The sequence below is a fragment of a genome, unplaced genomic scaffold (genome assembly GCF_019419815.1).
Source record: "Pyrus x bretschneideri cultivar Hongxiangsu unplaced genomic scaffold, Pyrus_bretschneideri_v1 Contig89, whole genome shotgun sequence".
NCBI classification, from domain to species: Eukaryota; Viridiplantae; Streptophyta; class Magnoliopsida; order Rosales; family Rosaceae; genus Pyrus; species Pyrus x bretschneideri.
The window spans coordinates 507,340-528,877 of NW_025999830.1; the positions used below are offsets into that span (position 1 = coordinate 507,340).

General features: G+C 37.8%; 1 protein-coding gene across 1 annotated transcript; it reads right to left on the minus strand.

Moving 5' to 3' along the window:
• Nucleotides 1–3,968: 3,968 nt before the first annotated feature.
• LOC103942049 (DNA-directed RNA polymerases II, IV and V subunit 3) lies at nucleotides 3,969–7,141 on the minus strand. Its single transcript, XM_009352240.3, has 3 exons — nucleotides 6,681–7,141; nucleotides 6,306–6,543; nucleotides 3,969–4,528 (listed from the first exon to the last, which is right to left on the minus strand). The coding sequence occupies exons 1-3, from the start codon at nucleotides 7,124–7,126 to the stop codon at nucleotides 4,256–4,258; spliced, it is 957 nt and encodes a 318-aa protein (XP_009350515.2). The 5' UTR covers nucleotides 7,127–7,141; the 3' UTR covers nucleotides 3,969–4,255.
• Nucleotides 7,142–21,538: the final 14,397 nt, after the last annotated feature.

A 21,538-nucleotide genomic window follows, 5' to 3' on the forward strand; every position in this document is an offset into this window, starting at 1 on the left:
ACTGAGATCACAATCCAGATTCGACTATGGAATTAAAACTTGTTCATAAGCATGGATTTTTGTTTTTTTTTTTTGAAAGAACCTCCGGAAAGTTCCATATTAGACTGAGCTTCTAATAAAACTATATATGAAAAAGAATACAAATCTGAAAATACCAGGTCTCCAGATCCAACGGTAGAGCGATTCGCGTTTGAACAAGAAGTTGAAATTGTTAAGCTTTTGTTTTGGGAAAGGAATGAAGAAGATTAAAATTGTAATCTAGAAAAAGATGAGTAGGATGAAAACATGAGGAACAGAGAGAGAGAAATGAACCAGAGGGAGAGAAGGAGAAGGGGAAAGGACAAAAATGTCCTCTCATTCTTGCCATGTGAATGCCAATCACCAACATGCATGGAAAACTTAACTGAAATAACGACATAGTTCTCATTGTTCTCGATTAGCACTTGTACTTCACTCATACTTCATCTAAAATGAATGTAAATTTTCATCTAAAATTACTGCTTTCTTACAAAATCTTCATCTAAAATGAATATAAATTTTCTTTTTTAAAACAAATGCTAAGTGCAGTAGATAACAAAGGTAAATCTATCTTTTTTTTTTATATGAAGAAAATAATACTACAATTTGATATTGATTAATGATGACAACTGAGGTAATGTTACAATGCCTTTTTCGTGTTGTTTTTTGATTTGGATAGTATATGTTAATATAAAAAATTAAATACCCTTAAGTTGAATCTACTTGGATCTTTATCACACTGGATGTTTCATCTATATGGAAAACCCCCGAAAATTTGAGGTATTGCGGCTAACATTTTTAATCTAAAAGCCTAGAAATCATAAGAAAACAAATGTTGAGCTGCAGTAATCTCACACAGCAATTTCTAACCCCCGAAAATTTGAGGAATTGTGGCTAACATTTTTAATCTAAAAGCCTAGAAATCATATGAAAACAAATGTTGAGCTGACAGTAATCTCACACAGCAATTTCTAACAAAAATTTGACCATAAAAATGTAAAACCATCTCTCAATCAGTATTTTTCATCTTATATTGCAAGTGACCTGCTGCCATGGCTATAAATTCTTTAGGTGAAATCATTGTTCTACCAAAAAAAATAGAAACGAAGAAAAGGTAAAGAAGAACATGAGTACATGCATACCTCAATTCTGAAAACAAAGAGAGAGCCATTTTTCAGCAAGCTCTTCCTGTCAGGAGGAACAACAAACTGAGAAAAACAAATCATGGATTCACAATATAAAACTTCATTCTTAATGTATAAATTCAGTGTGTGTGTAAAGCTCAATTGGGGTTTCATAAAAAAATTGCTATTAATCACATTTTATGGTGCTGAATCACAACTTAGGGTGGCAGCAAGGCTCACAATGGTTGGAATACTCAGAGCGAGATTACGGAGAATGCTAAGGTTGCAGAGTGATGTGTTTGGGTTTCTTTGGTTCTCTGTGTGAAGCTGGAGGATTGGGCCATTTCTCTAAGGTTCTTGCCCTATGCTTGCAGATTAATAGTTCATTCCCAAGAAATTTCTAGTTAGGGCTTGTCTCTCCCTTCCCTTTCTTCCTAGTTCTCCTACTACCCCTTATTTTGGTGTAAGGAGGCTAGATTGTAGAACCTACATCATGTCTTCTTCCAAAGGCATGTGTTTCTTGGGTTAACTTTCTGCAGGTAGTACCTTTGGTAGCACGTCTCATGGCTTTCACACATTGGTTTTCTACGTGAGTTAGAAAGGGAAAGTCTGATTCTCTCTTCATTAAATGCATGTCTAGGTTGGCTTTCACGTGACTCGAAGGGTCAGGGCTTGGTTCCCCCAAACTAAGTGAGTTAGCTTGCTAAGGAAAGGAAGAAACTAGGCTGGTTCTCTCTCAAACTTACTCATGTGGAATACAAAGGTTATGGGCTTAGATTTTTGGGCTCCCCAGCAACCCAAAGTCTTCCACAATTTTGACTCCACGTATGCCAATGAACTTCTGTAACCATTCACACCACAATTCACTTGACAAGCCATGGGCATGTGACTTAGGCTTATCTTAGCATGAGTTTGCACGAGCGTGGCGTGATTTACACAAATGTGTGGCTTGATTAACATAGCATCGCATGATTATGAACATAACTCCTTGATTCCGCACATTTTCCATGTATTTGGGCTTGACTTGAGGCTTGTATGACAATTGGGTTTCGAGACTTGATTGAGCTTGCACGTGATATTCTTAGGCCTCAACAATGTGCTACCAAAAATCTAACGATCAAGACTCTTGATGTATAATAAAAAAATCTCGTTTTCATTTGAGTTAAATAATGGTAAATACAATGCTCCACGAATGTATGATACCCATGTCAGTATATACTTTACCCCGCTGCATTAGGAACCCCTCTTTTGATTAGGGTTAAATGAGGTAAATTCCAAATGGTCCCAACTTCTTGTTGTGCATAAGATGTGAGATTTACTAGATTTAGACGGCATGTCCCATATCTGTGAAACTTGGCTGCCATCCTGCAAGCATGCCTGGTTTCTCAGAAAGAGATTTGACAGGCTAAGAGTTCAACAGTTTCAAAGGGTTTTGGACTTTGAAAATTGTCTTTGTGGTAAAACGTGTGTTTGGTGACTAATGCCTTATCCAATTCAAGGCCGCTAGTTATTGGTATGAGACATTTTTATTGGTTCCCCATGGAATAACTTGACAATTATTTTCTTGAAAACTTTCGGTCATTTTACTCCCAACTTATTTATAAGACATTAAAGAAGTTTTTTTTTTTTTTTTTTGTTCTTCTTAAACTTGATGTATGAAATGTTGAAAAAAAAAAATTTCATGTATAACTAACCACCTACTATAGTACAAACCCACAAAGCACTTCAAGTGTTTCTATTTTTTAAAAAGAAAACTAATGAAAATGGTTTGAAAACTTTGAGTTTTAATGATAATGACAAAATAAAGGGTAAAGTGAATAGTACTAGGATTGACTTTTTAGTGAAAAAATGTGGTTTTTCGTTAAAGTGAACAGTACCGTGAGCTTTTCGTTAATTCTCCTCTTCTTAAATCAACTTCAAGTGCTTATACCAAAAACACTTCAAGTGTTCTTGTTTTTTTTTTTTTTTTCCACAACAAAAACTTGTGTCTACTGTCATAGATTTTATAGTACAACACTCTAAGCTGGTGTGCCGTCAACTCTTTCCTTCAATCCTTCACCTTTGAAAGGAAAAATAGAAAAAGAAAACTAAATAGGATTATAAAAGTTTCAACTGATTCTGATACGTTTTCACTTAAAATTGAGGAAGTCATGAATCGAGAAAGTCCTAAATATAAAACAGAACAAATGAAATGTGATCAACTGCTTATTGGCAAATATGAAGCATTCTTTCTCCTTTCTAAATAATTAGGGTAAAACCACTACAAGAATATAAGCATTCAACTCAAAACCAATTAACCTAGTAGCGTCATTAGCGCATATCTAAGCCCACTTTGACCTCGTTATTTTCTGACTAATATGACTTCATTTATATGTGCTAAACATTAGTATTACGTCGCTTGTAACAGTCTCAACTCTGAGAATGTAAAGATCCAACTTAAAACCTGTTGACAGTGAGTACAGAGGCCTAAGATTGCTTAAGCACTTATGTAGAGCCCGTTCAGAAGGTTTGTTTGTTTGTTTTTTGTTTTTGTTTTTTTATTTTTTAAACTAAAAAAAAAAAAACAGCTTTTGACAATATTGTTAGCGAAAAAAAATAAATCAATAAATAAAAGAAAAACATTGTTGTTGAGGTAAGAAAAAAAACACTTAAAAGTGCTTTTTGGTATAAGCACCTACTATGCCCTTCTTTTAAGAAGTGCTTTTTCAAAAAATATTTACATTTTATTAAAACTTTCTATGTGCTTCTAATACCTTTTAACAAAAATTTTCCAAATGGGTATGTGGACTTTCCTTAAACGCATGCATCCAATTTAACACAACCAAGTCAAGCTTGAAGTTCTCGAAGAGGATTTTGCAAAAGCAATACTTGGTTCAACCTTGACAACAGCAACAGAAGCTATAACATATATTGCAAGCTCTACTGGAGTCCGCTTCACGTTGTGCTTCAAAATGTGAGGAAAGCATAGCAGATAATAAATTAGCATCCACATCAGAGGGGGGTTGTATTGGCAGTAAGCCCAGCATATAAACATGTCCCACAAAGTAAACTGAAGCCAATTATCTTTTTGAAATCTACGGAGGATCAATTTCAGAGCTCTTTACCCATTTGGATCATCCTCCTCGCATATGTGCACCTAATTCACCAAACTGGTCATCAGCTTCTACAGTATCCTCAGAAAGGCGCACTGCGTCCAGCTTCTGTTTCAGGACTTCTATAGCATTGAGGAGCAACTGAGCAGCTTTAATAGCACCGGTAGATTCCACTGTGAATATAAAGCTATCTTCTCTTGCAGTGATATCCACAAGCCCAGACTTCCCCATAGCTTCTGCTTTCTTGATCACTTCATCATCATAGGTGTATGCTTCAGGATCAACCACCACGACCTTTCAAAATGAACAGTTCAAAAAGAGAAGAATTTTACAAAGGTCACAACTTAGCTGATAATTATATTATGTAATTTAAGCACTGATAATACTACGCGAACTTTTATTGACTACTATATGGTTTTGTTCCTTTTATGGTCATAAATCATAATACAACTCAAATGAACTAACCAATGCAGCTGGGGTCTGAACCTACCACATCATCCTTCCATTATATTTGTACTCAGCTTTCTAGATATGCATAAATGTCTCAAATGCACACCAAATAATTGGGCGGAAGCATCGGCCAGTTAATTAAACCTCTACTATAGAATGCATGGAAAATTAAACTGAATCATTCCTTGCCATAGCAATAAATTATTGTAGAGATCGAGTGCCCCTTCATGTGATATTGGTTTCATGCTAAAATTTTGTTTTAAGGAAATGATTTCAATATGGCTCCATTCAAGATGATATATTCCACATAAAGAAACTTTATCTCATTGCAGTCCCTAGCCCTGTTATTTTGGGCATCATTTCCGCTCTCTAATTCCAACTACATCTTGTATAAACGCACAAAACCTAGCAACATGAACTAGAGCTTCAAAACTAGGACCATGCTTAAACCCCATAACCACCAGTGTCTTCTACATCTTTGCTACCTCATGATCTGTGTCTGTATGTTCCCTCCTAGAAATCACATATTCCTGCAAATAAAATATTCTAGACGTCCTGCAAGTGTAGCAACTGACAACCTACTACTCATGCCATGATGTAGCAACTGACGCGGAATATCTCCAATCTACTTAATAAAGGACTGGAGATTGGCTCATTCTTTGAGCAATCTCCCTGTTTCAAGAGTTAAACAGCAACAAGATGGTATGCAATAAAAGATAATGAAATGTAAATAAAAGTTTGATAGCCAGTAAGTACTTAGTTAAATATCAAATCCAAATTGTGTAAAGGTTAACTAGACTACTCCCAAGAAAGAAAAGAACTGCAGGGCCCACATACCACTGAGGAAAACAACATAGTAGCTCTATTACAGAATTGTTATCACGAATACAGCAATTCAATCTTATGGAAACTCTTCACCCACAAGCTTATTACTTAAATATGTTAAAGCCCCCTAAATATAGTTGATTTATGTTCCATCATGCCCCTTTATCCATGTTTCTTCAGGGGAAAACAAAAACATAACATCTTAAACACACTTTGATTACGCCTAATAGAGGTTCACCATCATTTCAATGCACATGATTTTCCTAAAACTCAGCAGGACATACAAGTTTAGTTTGACAAGGTAAAACAGCCATACATATTATAGGTGACCAATGACTTTTACATTGAGAGACATAAGCTTACACCTAGGACACTTGAAGGGAAATCAAAGAATTGCAAAGGAATATAAACTCTGACATGGACAAATGCCTCCCATATTATCATAAACAGGTAACAAACATTCCTCCAGATAGTACACTTACAAAAATGAAACTCTGCTTACATCTTCCATCTCCTTTAAGAAGCACCAAAGTTCTTTGATTACTTAAGTATACTTCATTAAATGTGTACTTATAAATAGTATAGCGGGGACGAACAAAGAAGCGGCTAAATGATGCTTATAAAATCAAACCTACCAATAAAACGAATCAGATAACAAGCATCCCAAATGCTCTAAAGCAATAACTTTTAAAGGATGTCTTTAAGCAAAATTACCACTGACACAATCACAAACATGCAATGGAACTATCATAACCATAAAAAAGAAGCACGGAAGTTAGGAAACCAACCAACCAACCTTGTCGGTTTTAGGATCAATGTCAAAGACCTTGGTGGGACTACTCTCAACCCAAGCCTTCTTCTCCTCAAGAGTCAAAGTATCCATCAGCTCCTCATTGATTCGAATGTCAGGTTCATACATGAAAGTGACAGTGGCCGCGGGCGACCACTTAGCATGATCTTTGCCAATCCCCTTTCTGGCAATGGCCCTCAGCCTCAGCTCTTGCCCCCTTCGCAACTTCACAATGATAATTCCCCTACAACAACAAAAGCAAAGCAATCCAATTGCAGGTAGACTCAAAATTCAACACAAAAAATTTCAATTTACTTCAAACGAGTACAAGTAATGATTTTGCGAAACCCTAAAATCGTGAGAGAGGGGGAAATTGCATACTTCTGTTCGGAGGATTCGAAGCCGGAGGAATCAGAGAAATCAACGGGGACCACGGTGTGGTCGGAGCTGAGGAGGTCCTTGCTGGTGACATCTAGGGTTTGGTCGGAGTGGCACTTGGCGCGGAGGTGAAACTCGACGGAGCAGAACTCGCACTGTCCGTCGCCGTCGCAGGCGTCGCAGTCACGTGAGAAGCGCATGCTCATGGCCCGGTCGGAGGTGAGGGGGATGAGGCCGAGTCTGTGGGCGATGAACTCGTCGTTGAGGACGGAGGAGTTGATCTCGATCTCGACGAGATCGATGGCGACAGTGGGGACCTCGGCGATCATCACGCGCCGGAGCGCGTTGGCGACGCTGGCGTCAGTGTCGCGGAGCTCGAACTTCAAGTAGTCGTCACGCATATCGCGGATTTTGACGCGCGGGAGTCTCTGGTACGATTTACCTTCCATTGTCACTAGTGTGATTGTCCCCGGGGGGAGCGAGAGGGTTTGGGTGAGAAGACAGAATGAGCAGAGATTTACGCCTTTGGGCCTTTAAACATTATCAATAGTTAAAAGAGTGAAACATTCCAAATATCAAAAATTGTCCTTCAAGGATTTCAAAAATTACAATTAAACCATAAAAAGTTAAAGTAATTCATCACATTTTAATTTTGAATGAATTTTAAATCTAAAACTTTAATTAAAAAAAAAAAAAAAACACCTCTCATGTTAGGGAAATTTGAAAAAATAACCAGAATTTAGATAGATCCAATGTAGAATTATAATCATAAAGTTAAATTTATGATAATTGCAACCAAAAGTTGATATAACAGTACTAAAATACCCATAACAGCTAAAACCTTACTCATTTGCTGCTCTTAACCGTGAAAAAATCGACCTTCAACATAAACAAATATTTGAAAACAAACCAGAGGGGCTTCAAAATTCCCAGTCCCCAGATCGCTGATTTGGGTTCAACTTTATTTCTTTTGGCACCATTTGTGAATCCCCAAATTATTTTCCATCTTGAAATCTAACGAAACAAATAGAATTTGTTAATTTTGATTTATTCCATCATAAACTTGGAAGAAAGCCGAAAAAGAGACCCAGTTCTAACAATTTTTTTTGTTCAGAACGTTGTTAAGTTTTGGAAGACATAAGTAAAAGAATGGGGAGTAGAAAAAGAAAAAACAGAAGATCTTCGCTCTCAATCGTCAACTGGATTCATAAAAGGACTGAAGAAGAACTAAAAGAGCTTGAAATGTGATTGCTTAGAGGATTTAGGAATTTTGTGTTCAAAGGCTCTGAATTCGAATCAATTGAAGGGGAAGTGGAATCTGTTGAATCCGTCTACGGTGGCTTGCATATTTTAATTGTGCGTTTTGGTAATTTTAAGAGTATATTATAACTTTTATGTCAACTTATAGCTATAATTATCATAAATTTAAAAGGTGGCTATAATTCTATATGAGATCAAAATTGTGGTTATTTTTCCAAATTTCCCCTCATGTTAGTGGGTAGTTTCATGTAGACTTGACGTTCGAATCGTGTTTCTCGTATTCATGTCGTTTTCATGTCATAGCTGATAGTTTAACGGGTCATGTCGTATAATACCCATTAATGTAAACCGGTAATATGACTCGACCCGTTACTTGTTAAGAAAAATATATTTTAAATCAATAAAATGAAAATGAAAAACATAATTTGACCCAAAAAAATATAAAACATAATACTAAATTAGTATATACATACTAAATTTTGGAGTTGATCCTTTCATGAATGTTGTAAAACTTTTCATTACAAGTGATTACATTTTTCATACTTCTACAATAATTATTATTAATCTTGCACTCAAATGAAAAATAATGTTAATGAGATTTGGAAGGTTTTAAAAATCTAAACGACCATGTAAACTGTCACATCCCGGCCCGGGACGGATCACTTCCCGGGCCCGCTCCACCACCGTAGCACAATATTGTCCGCTTTGGGCTTACCATTCCCTCACGGTTTTGTTTTTGTAAACTCACGAGCAACTTCACAGTGGGTCACCCATCATAGGATTGCTCTAGCCCCATTCTCACTTAACTTCGGAGTTCCTACGGAATCCGAAGCTAGTGAGCTCCCAAAATGCCTCGTGCTAGGTAAGGATGAGAATATACATTTAAGGATCACTCCCTTGGGCGTTGTGGGATGTTACATAAACATCGTCTAAGCATTGAGGATGCAATTATGAACATTTATTATGCTTTCACATCCTTCAGACTTATACATTAATGAATATGATTTTTATTTATTTTGAACCCCCTTAAAAATACTATCCATGAGAGTTTGTATGGTTTTAAAAATTCAAACGATCATATACCCATCCTCAAAGCGTAGAGGATGATGCGACTACGAGCGTTTGCATATTTTTTTTCATATTTTTTGCACATGTAAATTAATTATTATAATTTTTTAATGTGTTTGGTATTTTGAAATTACTTGATATTTTTATTTTTAATGTGTTTTATGATTTTTAATTTCAATCTTTGCCTATAATATACTATAAAAATAAATAAATAAATTTAAAATTTATATACAATAATAATTAATAAACAATAAATACATATTCACTATACATATTGTATTTTATAGTAATTTTTTTTTTAAATTAAAATCATCAAAATAGCTTTTTTCTTATCGTGTCGAAACAGGTTACCCGCGTGTCACTCTCATGGAAACCTATTAAGGACCCGTTATTAAAAGGTTATTATATTGTGACTCGATAATGACCCGATTATTTATCATGTTGACCCAAAACCCGTTATTTTCGTGTAGTTTACGTGTCATGTTAATAGGTCGTGTAAGAAATTGCCAGGTCTAGTTTCATAGTTTGCTTCATTTTTTTTTTTGAATAATTTTTTAATAAGAACATCAAATAGTTATTTAAAAAAATAAAAGACAAATCTATATCTTCTATATATATAAAGGGAGAAGGCTAGTTTGGTGAAGCATTCATAAATGCCAAGAAAGCCCCTTTGTTTTCTTCACAATTGAAATTGAAAAAAATAAATGAGGACAAACTGGTAAAAAAAATAAATGAATAAAAAAACAGTATTTCAAGAAAAAAAGATCAAAATAAAAAGTAAATACATGCTGAAAAAGATGTACGAAGAATAAACACGAACCAGTTGACAGTTTTCTTTTGTCTACAGGATCCCCTCGATCTAGATTGAGTTTAGTGGGAGGTTCAACAGTAACTACCCACACCCCACTAATATTTAGAGATGAATAATCAGAAGGAAGTCAAATTTCGTTTTCAACAGATTAGTATGTGGTTTCCATTCATTCCAAACATAAAAAGATTGAAAAAACAGTCACATATCTTCTTCTTTATTTTTGCCGTTCTGATTTTTGTGCTCTGCATGCAGGGGGCTTTTCAAAATTAGGTACACCACTTTTAGAATTACGTATTAATTTTGTTTGTTGCATTGATTTCAAATGGAATTTTTGATTCAGACAAATTAGATTGGAGAAGGAATTTCCACAGTTGAACCTGAGCCCGTACTCGAATATTGAGTGGTACAGTTCCCGATTTCTTAAGGTTTCGGATATCCACACAATCTATTGGGAGCAATCTGGAAATCCCCATGGCCATGTGAGTTGCGATTGTTCTTCTTAAAGTTTTATATATACAAATTTGAAGCTTAACTTCAAATTTATTCACTATATAGTGTAATTCTTCAGTGATTAGATATTCTGAAATTTTAGAACACGGGTATTTTTAAATCCTCTCAATTAGAAAAGGATTGAAAAGGAATTTTGATTCAAACAAATTATAGCATGTTTATCATCTTAATATAACACAAATTATAGCATGTTTATCATCTTAATATTACAATAAGAGGCTCAATAGGTTACCACATGATTCTCTAAGGCTTTTCCTCAACTAGGTTCTTTGATTTCTTTCTTTTGTTTCAAGATTCGGTTGAATTGGTTAAAAAACAATGCAAGTACTCAAGGTTTTGTTCGGAATCATTGTTGAGTTTCTGAACTTGCATCTATAATTTCTGATTAATTTCTCAATTAGGATTATTTCTTACCAATTTCCTTTGAGATTCGTGCATTTGTTTGTTAATGCTTTGTTTCTTCGTTTTTATAGGAAATGAAACTGCTCTCTTCCTCTTCTTGACACCCACGTTGATAGCATTGATCTTCAAGAGTTAAAGGTGAGGTCTAATCTGCATTTAGTCCCTCATCAATATTTTTTTTTTACCATCCCTGTGACATCCCACATCACCCAGGGGAGTGATCCTTAAATGTATATTCCAATCCTTACCTAGCACGAGGCCTTTTGGGAGCTCACTGGCTTCAGGTTCCGTAGGAACTCCAAAGTAAGGGATAAGGGGGCTAGAGCAATCCCATGATGGGTGACCCACTGGAAAGTTGCACGTGAGTTCCCAAAAACAAAACCGTGAGGGCGTAGTGGGCCTAGAGCGGACAATATCGTGCTACGGTGGTGGAGCGGGGCTGGAAAATGATCCACCCCGGGCGAGGGTGTGACAATTTGGTATCAAAGCCTAACCCTGGCCGTGGTGTGCCGACGAGGACGTCGGGCCCCTAAGGGGGGTGGATTGTGACATCCTACATCGCCCAGGGGAGTGATCCTTAAATGTATATTCCCATCCCTACCTAGCACGAGGCCTTTTGGGAGCTCACTGGCTTCGGGTTCCGTAGGAACTCCGAAGTTAAGCGAGAAGGGGGCTAGAGCAATCCCATGATGGATGACCACTGGGAAGTTGCTCGTGAGTTCCCAAAAACAAAACCGTGAGGGCGTAGTGGGCCCAGAGCGGACAATATCGTGCTACGGTGGTGGAGCAGGCCCGGGAAGTGATCCACCTCGGGCCGGGATGTGACAATCCCTTATGTAAATTTAATTTTGTAAATTTTTATTTCAATGGATTTTAATTTTTTTTGACATAAGAACGTGAACATCATTAAGGTATCTTATCTATGAATATTTATTCTATCTGTATCCTCATAAACTTAGTTTATCTTTATCGCTGTCCTCATAACACTACATTAGGGGAGCCTCATGATCCTTATTATCATTAAAAACAGATGTGTGATACATTTATCATTAAGACTTAGATCTTATCCAACAATTCTACATTCAAATTCCAGCCAATAACTGGAATCCTTAATCTAACCAACTCAACATACATAATTTTTAGGGTCAACAGTATTATTAGTTTCTTTAAACACTAATCCTAGTAGCAATCGTTCTTCTTATGGCTACATTTTCACAAAAATAGAAGAATCAACACATGTCATCAAACACAGAAAAGATAAGAGAACGAGCATGCACAAACGTAAGGTCTCGTTTGGCAACTTGGATTATGCTGACTATTTCAGTAGAATAGGATAAATAGCCATCGGATACCATTGACTATATTAATCAAGCATTTATATAATATCGGACTAATGACCGTATTATTTATATTGTACTGGATATGAATTCCATGTAATTATCTAGAAACCCAAATACTTTTCGAATCCTAATCTTCAAAATAAAAAGCAAATAAAAAAGCCCCAAATTAGAGCAAAATCTAATTTTAAACAAAAAATTGGCTAGATGTGTTATAAACTTTGTATTTAAGTGTGATAGTGTAAATTCTATATTAGATTTGATACTAGTTATTCTTCCCTATTAGGACTTATATTCCTTGGAGGAGAATGATTATTCCCTCCCTTATTACTATAAATAAAGGTACGGCGTAGGGAGAATAACATGTCTTCTACACAACCCTACAAACACATTTCTCTCTCTTTTCTCTATGTGCCCCTTCTTTCCCTGTCAGTTAAATATAGGACATAACACGTTATCAGTAGGCTTCTACCACTGCGCTTAGGAATTTAATGTGGAAGTTTTCTGCATCAAATCATTCATCAATATCATCACGCAATCAGGTTTTTTCAAAACAACGGTTTTTTATCTCAATATTTTTGTAGCCCTAATTGCATGAACATTCAGCATAATACATGACCCAACTTTATATTTTTCAAATTTTAGATTCTACATAAATTGTATATGCACTATATTCATAGTTTATTGAATTATGTGAATTGATATTGCCATGAATTGAATCATATATCTACCCATGCATTGAATTATATGTTGAATATGCATGAAATTGAATTAAATTTGTAATCTAAAAAATATATATAGATTAGGGTTTTGTTGAAAACCCATTAACTAAGTGAGATGCGGCTGGCGAGCTACCATGCCGTCAAGCCTAGCATGCCAGGCCAGCAACCTAAGCTGCCGGAGCTGAGCCAATCCATGGAGCCAGCGGCTCCACGCCCCCGGAACGCAGAACCCGATGCCATTATCAGCATCACCACTAATTTTCTAACAAAAGCATAGCCTGTAGCCATTCCTAGCCACCACGGCTGCCATTCCCAACAACTTGAAGTCGCCTCCATCAAACTCAAACCCGAGAGTTTCTTGGTTCATTGACGTCGAGATTCTACTCCCAGTCACCTAGGAAGATGTTTTACAGTGAACTGTAACTTAAGACCGTTGCCAGAAGTGACAGGTCAGGTTTTCTTCCCCGGCAAGCGCATCAGCATACAGCTAGGGTGTTTTCTAGTCCAAGACCAAGCTTACTTGGGCTTTGCTTCTTCTCGGCCTAGCTTAAAACCAAGTTTTGGTTTTTGGGCTTGCATACTGCAACCCATAATAGCTCCTTATTCCGGCCCATTCGTGACACTAATCCATGTGGCTCTGGTGTCCCTGTGTCTTTGCTATAGTGAAACCCAACCTACACGGCTATTGTGGACTCCCCGCACCGCGACACATCGGATCTCAACCTTTGGTTGGTGATCCGTGTTCCCCAACACACACAATCAGTGCCCCCTTCTGGGCCTATTTTTTGGGCAGGACCTTTTTTTGGTAGCTCGTTTGCTACCTTGGGCCTGAATCCCCCTAGGCCTGATCAGCCCATTCCAGTCCATTTTTCTAAGCCTAGGCTGCACGATTTCTCTCTGCTCAGCCTACCTGTGGGCTTTGGTCCTTGTTTTTGGGCCCTAAGCTTAATTGTTTATTTCATTAGACAATTTGGGTTTTATAATTTTTCACCCACACTTTAATTTTGGCCCAAAGTCCAAATAATTAATTCAATTTTCTAGACCTAAAGATCTATTTGCATATTTTCTTGTTGCATATTTCTGTATATATATTTGTGCTTGTCTGCAGGAACATATGAACCTAAAGTTCATAATTCTTTCGAAACCTAAAGTTTCTAGAAACATACCTTGTTTGAAAACCTTAAGTTTTTTCATGTAAATTTAAACCATTAAATGTCTGTTCGAACCTATATGTTCGACTCCTATGTGAATGGTTTGATTTTATTTTTTTTTTGCATTATGCTAATCACATCTTATCCATTTATTTTGTGATAGGAACATGTCGAATTTGAACAAACTCAACTTCACTGCTTTAGAGGTCTCTAAAAGAAACTACCTCAAATGGGTCTAAGATGTGAAACTCCATCTCACCGCAGAGATTTTATGTCCCACCATTGAAGATGAGACGGACAACTTGGTTGGTGAAGCTGCGAAAGCCATTGCCATGATCTTCATCCGAAGACACATTCATGATGCACTGCAAACCGAGTACCTTGCTGAGGAAGATCCACGAGCACTTTAGGTTGCTTTGGTTGATTGTTTTGATCACCAAAAGAACATCTTCTTGCCTGAAGCAAGACATAACTGGCATCATTTGTGCTTCAAAGACTTTAAGTCTGTGAATGAATATAATTAGGAAGTTTGTCATATCCGATCACTTCTCAAGTTTTGTAGCGAGAACTTGATTGAAGAGGATCTCCTGAAAAAAAAAACATATTCGACCTTTTCTGCTACCAATATTGTCATTCAACGACAATATAGGGCTCAGAAGTTCAATAACTTTCCATATTTGATCTTTGTTTTACTTTTCGCTGAAAAACAGAATTAGTTGTTGATGAAGAATCATCAAGCTCGACTTATTGGGGGCGATTGTTGTGCCTAAAGCACACGACAACACAAACCAATGCCCAAAATGCCAACATAGGCATGGTAGGGGTAGCCAAAAGCCACCTCATCAAGGTCAACAGAGCCAAGGGCAAAGCACCTGAAACCTTGGATGTAGACATGTGCTACCACTGTGGTTCAAAAGATCATTAGTCCCGTGTTTGCCGTGCTCCCCAGAAGATTGTAGTTGAATATCATTCTCATCATAAGAAGTTTGAATCAAACTTTATGCAAGTGGATGAAGTAGGGAGTACCAAGATGGAGGTTTCTGACTTTCATGAGGATATTACTAGGGGTGGGCAAAAGGGTATAGGAACCGCGAGTCAGGGTGCGTAATTAAGGTTTGAGGCGGGTACGGGCCGGTTCCATGATGCGAGAATTATACGCACACAAATTAAACCCTCTTTTTGTCAATTGTAGTATAAGTATAAGTAGGGATCGTTCTGGACCGGGGATTAGGAGGGATTGTTAATCACTTGGATTTTGACTTCAAAAACGTAAAAACAAGTTTAAAACACTATTTGATGCGAAGAATGCAAAACTAAAAATAAGAAAGATTAAGACTAAGACTTAAACAAAATATGGGGGGGGGGGATTTAGGTTTGGACGAGATTAAACTAAAATGGATAGATTGCAAAGAAAACAAATTGTAAATACGAATTTGACGGAAATGAATGGATGGGAAGCTAGCTAAGGGGTTCATCTCCACACATGTTATACTTGCATACAAAACGATTTCTAATTGCTTTTCAATAAACCATGAATTCTCAACACCCCGGGTTAATTAGGTCCGCTTAAATTAACCGTCAAGTTTTCCTTAAGTTAATGAATTGGATGATTGCATACGACAACCCAAAGCATTCCCCACAAGTTCCCTACATGAATTGCATAATAGAGATACAAGCAAGAATCATTAAGTTCTTTGAAAACTATAAGTGTTGACGAGGCATTCGTTACTATGATTGCATGAAACTTATGCCAAGAATTTGTTTAACGCGATTGTTTATAAGCAACCTCCACTACTTGTGAATATAAGTTCATAACTAATAGGTGAAACTCACTTATATTCTAGCGTCATATTCATGCATGAAAATTAAGCGTGCACTCTCAATAAACATACATAAATAGGTTATCAATCAAATAGTTAAACAAATTAAATCCACAACTTATGAAACGTAATTAGAAGTAATCAAATCATATTGCAAGCATAAACATGTATTTCGAATCCCCCCCTAGCCAAGGGGGGGGTTTAGTTCCTCATACGTACAAGACAAAGAGAATTGAAATTAAACATTGCAATCGAGGAAAAAGCAACACCTAAAAATTCCAACAACTCAAACTTGAATTGTATGAACGTTTAGGCACTCTTCTCCTCCTCTTTGTTGTGGCACAAGGTCTAAGGATAGGTTGATGGTTGGATAGTGTTTTGGAGGGATGGGGAGTGGTGGAAATGGAATGAGGATGCTGGAAAATGGAAGAGGGACTCACGGCAATGGATGAAGTGTTTGTGTTTGTGTGTGGTAATGAGAATGGAGAGTGAATTGAATGACAAATGAATGAGAATGCAAGGGTTTTTATAGGAGGAATGGAGGTGTATATGGCTGTTTGTTTAGGATGCAAGTGGCTAATTAATGATGGAAAAACAGCTAGGAAAGCATGTGAAAGCTGGAATTGCATGTGAAGGTGCTGGAAATGGGAATGAATGCCACGGCAAAGGTTGGAGAAAAGGTGTGTGAATGGGGTGATTGAATGATTAAAGTGCATGTGGGTTGGAAGTGATGAAGGAAATGCATGTGAAGGGTTTGGGAATGCACGGCAAAGGAAGTGTGAGTGAATGATTGAATGTGCATGTGGAAAGGTTGGAAAGTAGTGGATTATGCATGGCAAGGTGTGGAGAAAGAATGTGTGGCTGCATGGTGAGTGAATGATTATGAGGGAATGCATGTTGATGTGACTAGGTTGTAATGAATGGAATGCACGGCATAGTGTAGTTTTTGGTGCATGTGGCTGCAATGTTGTGCAATGATGGAGGAATAAGTGTATGTGGTTGAATTGGTGGTGAATGTGCATGGCAAAGAATGGATTTGGCTGCAATGGTGTGTAATTGGGCTAGGGTTTAAGTGCATGAAATGGACCCAAATTGCTCCCCCTTGCATGGCAAGGAATGGTGTTTGTGTTAAGCCCACGGCAATGTGAATGTAATTGGGTTAGGGCCATTGTTTTGTGTCCTCAAGTGCATACAAGGCCTTCAATTTCATCCAACACTTGGGCTCCAAGCATAAGCTATCCATCCTTAGCCCAATAGTGCTCCAAAAGGCCCCAAAACACTCTACAATGCATCCTTTCGTCAAACACGTCTTATGATCCTGAAAACACACAAAAGAAGCATAAAGGACTAAAATAACTAAAGAAACATAATGTAAATGTACGAGAACAAGCCATTTAAGTCGCATGAATATGCTCCTATCAAATACCCCCACACTTATCTTTTGCTAGTCCTTGAGCAAAACAGAAAGAAAAACAAACCAAAACGAAACGAAACAAAACAAGTAAAACACAACCTAAACCTTCCATCAATCGTCTTAGGGATTTCCAATGCACATGACATGTAAAAAATCATCATTCCCATAGATTTTAGTCATCTTCACACTTAATTACATTCTTAATCACAGTCACCACATACTATTTCACAATTAAGCATTTAAAACCATGTTTTGAATGTAGTAACATGCCTTAGAGAATTTGCTCAATTCCTCACAAGATATGCACTCAATTTTTACTCAGATTTTCTGACTACGCACCCTACACTAAGTATATGTGAGAAGATTGATGTAAACATGAAACCGAACACTCACATATATGTATCACAAAGAACGCAATTTCTGGAGTTAATAAGCATGTTTAGATATGATCTCATGAATGGAATGCTACTACTTAGACGCGAGAACCAGTGACACCATATGCTCATACCAAGTTCAAACTCCACAATTGAAATGCACAACACTCAAGATAGAAGTCAAGGGTTGTAACGGGGCTTGGGGTATGTGGATAACAAAGAAGGGATATGGAAAACAAAGGTTCTTAAAGAAATAGTGAGCAAGACAATTGAATCAACTTAGAATTCACTTTTGAACGAAAACTCAACTTTTGAACAAAAAGGGAGAATTTAGACAATTTAGGGCCAGAATTGGTGTTTTGACCCCTTTCTTCAATCACTCATTCTTTCATTTTTTTCAAGCTCTTTTTTCTTTCTTTCTTTCTTTTCTTTTTTGTTTTTCTTTTCTTTTGAATCTCAAAACATACTTAAGAACAAGCATTCCTTCCCCCACACTCATTTTCTTGCATAATGTAACTCAAAAGGAATTCATTTAAGTCATGCTCACTATTTTTTAAGAACAAGGGTGTGGACTGTCCTAAACTAGGCTAGGTGAGGATAATGTGGGTTAACAAGGAATAAAGGCTTAACAAGGCTCAACGGGGTTAACTTAAACATAAAATGAATGAAGGGCACCTGGCTATTTGGCTTTGATGGTGATCACTACACAACTTCATCTTGAATATGTGTTCTGCAAATCAATAACATGCTTTGAATGAAATGGGCATGAGTTCTAGCATGTGGAACTATATGATGAAACGCCTTCTAAGTAGTAACCAAGCAAAGAATAATGAGATCATGCAACGACTTTGGAAAACAATAATGCACATATTTTAAGTCTCCAAATAACGTTTAGGCTCAAGTCTCACAAGGTTGTAGCGTTTGTTTGAGTTCCTTCCTTCAAGCATGTTACAAAAACCAATTTTTCTTTTATGATTGCATGTGAAGTCATACATTATAACCATAACCAAGCATATACCAAGAGTATATCCAACTTTTCTCCATGTTTATAACTCTTTTTAACAGTCATGCAATTACAAACCAAATCCTGAGGCAAGTGTTGGAAGGTACCTACGACACAAAAACGACTCAAAACACTCTTTTTAGGCTTTTCAAAACATGTTTTTCAAATTTTAATGTGATTTTCGGAGTTATAAAACAAAACACACTAAAACACTCCAAATTAGCTCAAAAACATTTTAAAACAGCAAGGAACAACACTTGAAGTTATGGGTGATAAAATATTACGAATTTGCATCAAATATACTTAGTTACCCCCCCCCCCCCCACTTAAATCAAACATTGTCCTCAATGTTTTAAGCTTAAAACACACCAAACAAAAGTAAACACATAAACAGCAACTAAACATACTAAACATGGCAGAATGTATCTAACAAAGAGAAGAGTTTAAGGATGCAAATCTGGTTATGGAGTGTAAATTCCATCTTCTCCTTGGTGATTGCAGTGAGGCTTCATCTTGAGTTTTTCCACAGGCTACTCTTGAACTGAGCTGGAAATTCTTTTGGTTTCCTCCGATCGTTGATTTTCCTTTGTGCTACTCTTGAACTGGGCAGCAAGATTCTTTTGGTCTCCCCCGAAGGTCTGAGCTTACTCCTTTTATCTGTTTCTTTGTTCAATCTCTCCAATTCGTATTGAAGAGGGTTAGAGGATAGCTCAGCATATGCTTGTCTCATCATGCTTCAATGTATCATTTTCCTTTGCCTTACTTGCTCCCTTTTGCAGAAGTGGTCCCTTCTCTGGAAGTGTATCAACCGTTGAAGATGACTACTCGAGAGCAACGCTAGGTAAGCAACCAGGGAATAGAGTCCAGGTAGACTCCAAGTGCCGGCTGATTGCTTCTTTCACTTTGCCATGCAAGTAATATCAAGGACAAAGGAAAAGACAGGGAAAGAGTATGATATGAGATACCTTTGCTTTCGCCCTTGATGATATGAGATACCTTTGCTTTCGAAGAGGCAGCGAATGAATCAGCACATATATTTGTTGCGCTTGTCTCCACATGCTTCGATCCACCGTTTCCTCTTGCCTCATCTGTACTCCAGGCATCTGGTATCTTCTTTGGGGGATACATCAATGGTAGAATAGGTGCTCTCAAAGGAAGAAGAAAACTGAGCATGTTTGAGAGGGTTGGTTGCAGCTTACATTTTCGGCCAAGAAGGAAAGTTATGCGTTTGTGGGTGTATGCCTTGCCATGAATGTTGATGTATATAGGAATTGTAATGGCAAGTGGCAGTGCGGATGCGGCAATGTCCTCCACGCGTCTTCTGAAAAGCCAGGAGCTTTTGACAAAGTTGCACTCGCTTTCTAGAAAGCCGGGAGCTTTCGGCTTTGTCACCCACGTTTGTCGGCAAAAGTGTGCAGCTGCTTTCTCGGCCTCCTGCGCATCTTCTGAAAAGCCGGGAGCTTTTGACAAAGTTACACACGCTTTCTGAAAAGCCGGGATTGCGTCTGAAGAGCTGGCGATCTTTACGCCGGAAAATCCGGCTTTGAAGAGTGGAGTCTCTTCATTTCTGAATCGGTGAACGCCTCTCCTTTAATAGAGGTGATCGATCACCTCTAGCATGCACACTTTGCCCAAAAATCGTCTCTGGCCCGTCGAAATTTTACTCCATCCTTCTCTTTTAACTTCTTGAAAAATGGCCAGCTCATCTAACCCATCGAACATTTGCTTAGATTTGAGTCTAAGCAGTGATCCGGTCGCGCCTCGTCAGGGTAAGGTATGGTGCCCGTCTTTCTTATCTTCTCATGGCCCTCTTACAGGTGAGGACTCTGTGATGACGGATGCAACAACGGCTACGATAGTAGCTTGGAACCTCCTCACTCCCAAAGACAGTCAGCTGCTTTCAGGACGGTCTGATGAGTTGCCCGTTCAAGAATCCCTGGCTCTGAGTGTTCAGTGCGCTGGCTCTGTGTCCAACATAGGCCAACGCCTGCTTGCTCGCTCCCGTCAGGTTGAATCATTGATGGCGGAGGTGGAGAGTCTTAAGCAAGAAATCAAACAGCTTTAGTACGAGAATCGAAGTTTGCACGTGCTTGCCAACAATTATTCGACAGGCATGAAGAGGAAGCTTGATGAGCTTGATGACCGTCAAAGGCTTGCGGCTTTCTTCTAGAGGCACCTCTTTCCTGGGTCATCCAGCGTTCCACCAAGGTTTGGGGCCTTGAATGATCTATCTTCGGTGCCTCCCGCTCCTATGCCTCCTGCTCCTATGGCTCCTGCTCCGATGGCTCCCTCTCCGATGCCTCCTGCTTCTAGAGTGTTGCCACGTAGTGGGGCCTCACGTACACAACCCTTGTGAAGGCTCCATCTTTCTGCCATGTTTTTTTTTTTTTTTTTTTTTTTTTTTTTTTTTTTTTTTTGTAATCTATCGGAAATCAATGAACAAGCTTTGTTTTATTCAGTGCATTGGGTTGCCTCCCAAGTAGCGCTTTCTTTTACGTCTTGCAACCGGACGAGACCTTCTTAGGCTTAATTGGAACCCATGGCATGGAATAGATCAGGTACCTGCACCAAAGAATCAAGAATATCAATAGAGAAACATGAGTGATTATCATTAGGAAATTTCATAGTTTCAGAAATATTGAAATCAATCACTTCCCCATCGAATTCCATCGTTAAAGTGCCTTTAAACACATCTATCTTTGTTCGGGCCGTCTTCATGAATGGCCTCCCAAGAAGAATCGGCAAGGGTGGAGCATGGGTGGTCTCCTCCATTTCAAGGACATAGAAATCCGCCGGGAAGATCAAATTATTCACCTGTACTAAGACATCTTCCAATACGCCCTTTGGATAGGCATTAGATCTATCGGCCAACTGAATAATCACACCATCATTTTTCAATTCACCAAGGTTCATTGAAGCATAAATAGAGTATGGCATGACGTTAATTGAAGCACCTAGATCTAACATGCATTGTTCAAACTTAGTATTA